Below are 3,076 nucleotides of genomic sequence, written 5' to 3' on the forward strand. Positions count from 1 at the left end.
GAACAATCAGGGTGTGTGTGTGTGTGTGTGCGCGTAAACACATGTGATAAAAATTGCATTTCAACATTCAATGCATTTGACACATCGGTACAGCTGCTGTTTACACTACACAGTCTTGGCGCTGATTACAGTACTCGGTGTTGAACAGTTTATAACAAATGCGCACCGCCGATCACAATGATCACCGAAGTAGAGTAGTTCAGTGAGTGTACTTACGAAACTACACCGAATACTACTGCAGTAGATATCTCAGCTGAAAGTCATGACCCGCTTGGCCTTTGTCCTGTGAGCTATTTTGTATTTTTGTGCGTCTAGCCCTACCCACGGAACGTTCAAAGATCAGGCAGATAAAGCCCAAGGGTACAATTGAGTGTGTACCCAACTCGTTTCCAAAGCTTTGTCAAGTTATCAGGCAAAATTCAGCCCCAAGCGCAAGAAAGCAGTTACTCGGATTGGGTTTACCAATCCTACGTCAGGGAGATGTCGAATCAACACTCCGCTCAAGCGCTGAACTGGCGCAAATTGTACCTGAGCAGAGCAAAGCTGAAAGCAGCAAGCAGAACATCTGCCTTGCTGGCAGGATTTGCCATGGTAAGTTTTCGTCCTTCCTGTCAGGTTGAACACTTTGTAGCTGAAGGTCGAAGGACAGAATGCATGATGCATGCATGTGTATCATCCCCATTCAAACCCCGACGAACTGGCTACTCAGGCCGACGAGATCGCGGGAGCCAGTGCAGTGGCAGTGCGGTGGTGCCGTCGAGACCATTCGGCATTCGCCCGTATTATAAGTTTACATATAAAAGCGTTGTATGATAACGTGGATATTGCTGTAGAGAGCTACAAAGTACAATTACTAACATTCAGTAACAACATGCATATGTGGTTAGACTTATCTATTGACTTTAGTAACTGAAGTGAATAAAATGTTGACGCAGTAAAAGGTAAAATTTAGACTTTTTTTTTTCTTACCGTACCATGCCTTGCTGAAATTTATCTCGCATTGCATTGTCCATTTAATAAATGGCATTATTATTGATGAATCTGCATCTGTAACACGTACATACAGGAGTACGAACCTCCAAACAAAAGACAAAGTTGAAGGACATCGAAAGAGTCGCAAGTAAATTTCTTAACTTGTTAAAACATGAACAAGTTATATAAAACATTTTTCCTATGATTTGGAAGTTTTGTTCGTTTGTAGTGTGTGTTTGCAGTTGCTTTTTTTCTAAAGCCATAAAGGGAATTTTACATTGTGTTATAAAATTTATTTGTATGTAGGTGCCTATTCAATAATATTCATGATGATGGATAACCTCGTTGTGGGGCGCTGTACGTGTTGGGGTTGCTGTTGTAGTTAGGTGATGGAGTTTTGTATTTACAGCTGTAATAAGCAGGGAGGTAGAAGAGTGGAAGAGACTCTTCCATCTCCCTGGTACAATGTAAAAGTCTTATTTTGTTTTAAAATTGTATAGACCCCTGTTTATTAAATTTTAAAGCAGAGAAAAAGTTGTGTTGGTTTTTAGTTGTTTTTTTTTTTTACCTACAAGAGCTCTGTTTTGAAACTTCTTTTAGTGTTAACATACAAAGCAACATAGATCCTACTGCACCAAGGTTCGACCTTCTATGCCAAAATTCCACAGCACGCCAAAGCATAGGTTTCTACATGTTTCATTTTGAATTTTAAGTATGTAGGAATGAAGATCTATAGTCCCAAATACCATCACTATCAGCTACATAATCTCCATACCTGGTAATTAATTTTGTGGCTATAAATGGTTGAAAATGTACTTTTTATCTCCTTTGAACCGAGTAATTGCAGTTTTGATCATGGATTTGTAGAGGAAAGTTACTGTGTCCAATCATTACTTGCTCTTTGTCTGAAAAAGGTGGCCATGGTCGAAGTGGATCTTCAAGTTGGTGGGACAAATGGACAAAGCAGTGGCAGGGAATATGATCCGCTGATGATAGCTTTTAGCATCAATACCACCCTACTGGTGGTCATACACATGGCAGCCCTCCTCATCAGCACATGCATTCTGCCTAACATTGAAGCGGTCAGCAACGTGCACAACGTCAACGCCGTCAAGGAGTCCCCGCACAACAGCTTGGCCTTCTACATCGAGATGTCCTGGGCCTTCTCCACCATCCTGGGCATCTTCCTCTTCCTCGTCGAGATCATCCTCCTGGCCTGGGTGAAGTTTGGCATGGCCAGCTTTGAGAAGGCGGCCTGGGCAGCCACTGCCATCACCGTCCCCGTGCTCGTAGTGCTGGTGGTGTTCGCCTTCCACTTTTATCGGAAGCTGGTCTCCCACAAAACGGAAAGCCAGACCAGGGGACTGGAGGAACTGGAGAGCATTAACAATCAGCTGGACAATGGCCACCAAATACAGATAGTGTAGAGGGCATCGCTGGCATGCAGGAAAATTTAGCCCCCAAGTTGGAATATTGTTCTGAATGAAAGCAGTGCAGAAACTGTCTGCGTTGCGTTTCAGTCAGGATTGTGAGTGGTGAGATGGAAATGTTGATTCTGAAGATGAGGGTTGACTGTATGACTTAGCATAAGTAAATTGATCCAATATAACTTTATATGGTCATTTCAGATGTACACGTACAATGTACACCACTGTGGTCATATTATGCTTTTGAAATACAATTTTGCATCCATAGATAACTTTTTGTGAGAGCTTTTCTTCAGGATGTCACATTTTTATAGTCACACAGAATAAAATTGTATACTTTTGCTTGATAACCCTCCAAGCTATATATCGAAGGGGATTACATTCTCACCCATCCTGCGAGACAGACAAAGTTTAGGTCTTCAAACAGGACTCCGACATTAGCCGTGGCCCTGTGGCCCGGAGCCACAAAAAATTGACACGTTGCGCCACCAATTTCCAGAAATGTTATCCTGTAGTGGCCAGATCGGGCATCTTGGATTCAAAATGCATTGTTATGTTTTCTCTTCTTTCTGACCATTGCACATTTTTCAGGCTACGAAAATGTGATATTTCAAGATATCAGTGGCCCAAATTGGCCACCAAAGAAAAAAGTTAGTAATCAATGGAGCCTTGTTTTC

The 3,076-nt window shown here is 42.1% G+C and overlaps 1 protein-coding gene across 1 annotated transcript; it reads left to right on the forward strand.

Annotated features, from left to right (window-relative positions):
- The first annotated feature begins 411 nt into the window (after positions 1-411).
- LOC140226850 (calcium release-activated calcium channel protein 1-like) lies at positions 412-2,527 on the forward strand. The gene is made up of 2 exons (XM_072307278.1): positions 412-591; positions 1,887-2,527. The coding sequence occupies exons 1-2, from the start codon at positions 481-483 to the stop codon at positions 2,397-2,399; spliced, it is 624 nt and encodes a 207-aa protein (XP_072163379.1). The 5' UTR covers positions 412-480; the 3' UTR covers positions 2,400-2,527.
- The last annotated feature ends 549 nt before the right edge of the window (positions 2,528-3,076 follow it).

The sequence above is a fragment of the Diadema setosum genome, chromosome 4 (assembly GCF_964275005.1).
Source record: "Diadema setosum chromosome 4, eeDiaSeto1, whole genome shotgun sequence".
NCBI classification, from domain to species: Eukaryota; Metazoa; Echinodermata; class Echinoidea; order Diadematoida; family Diadematidae; genus Diadema; species Diadema setosum.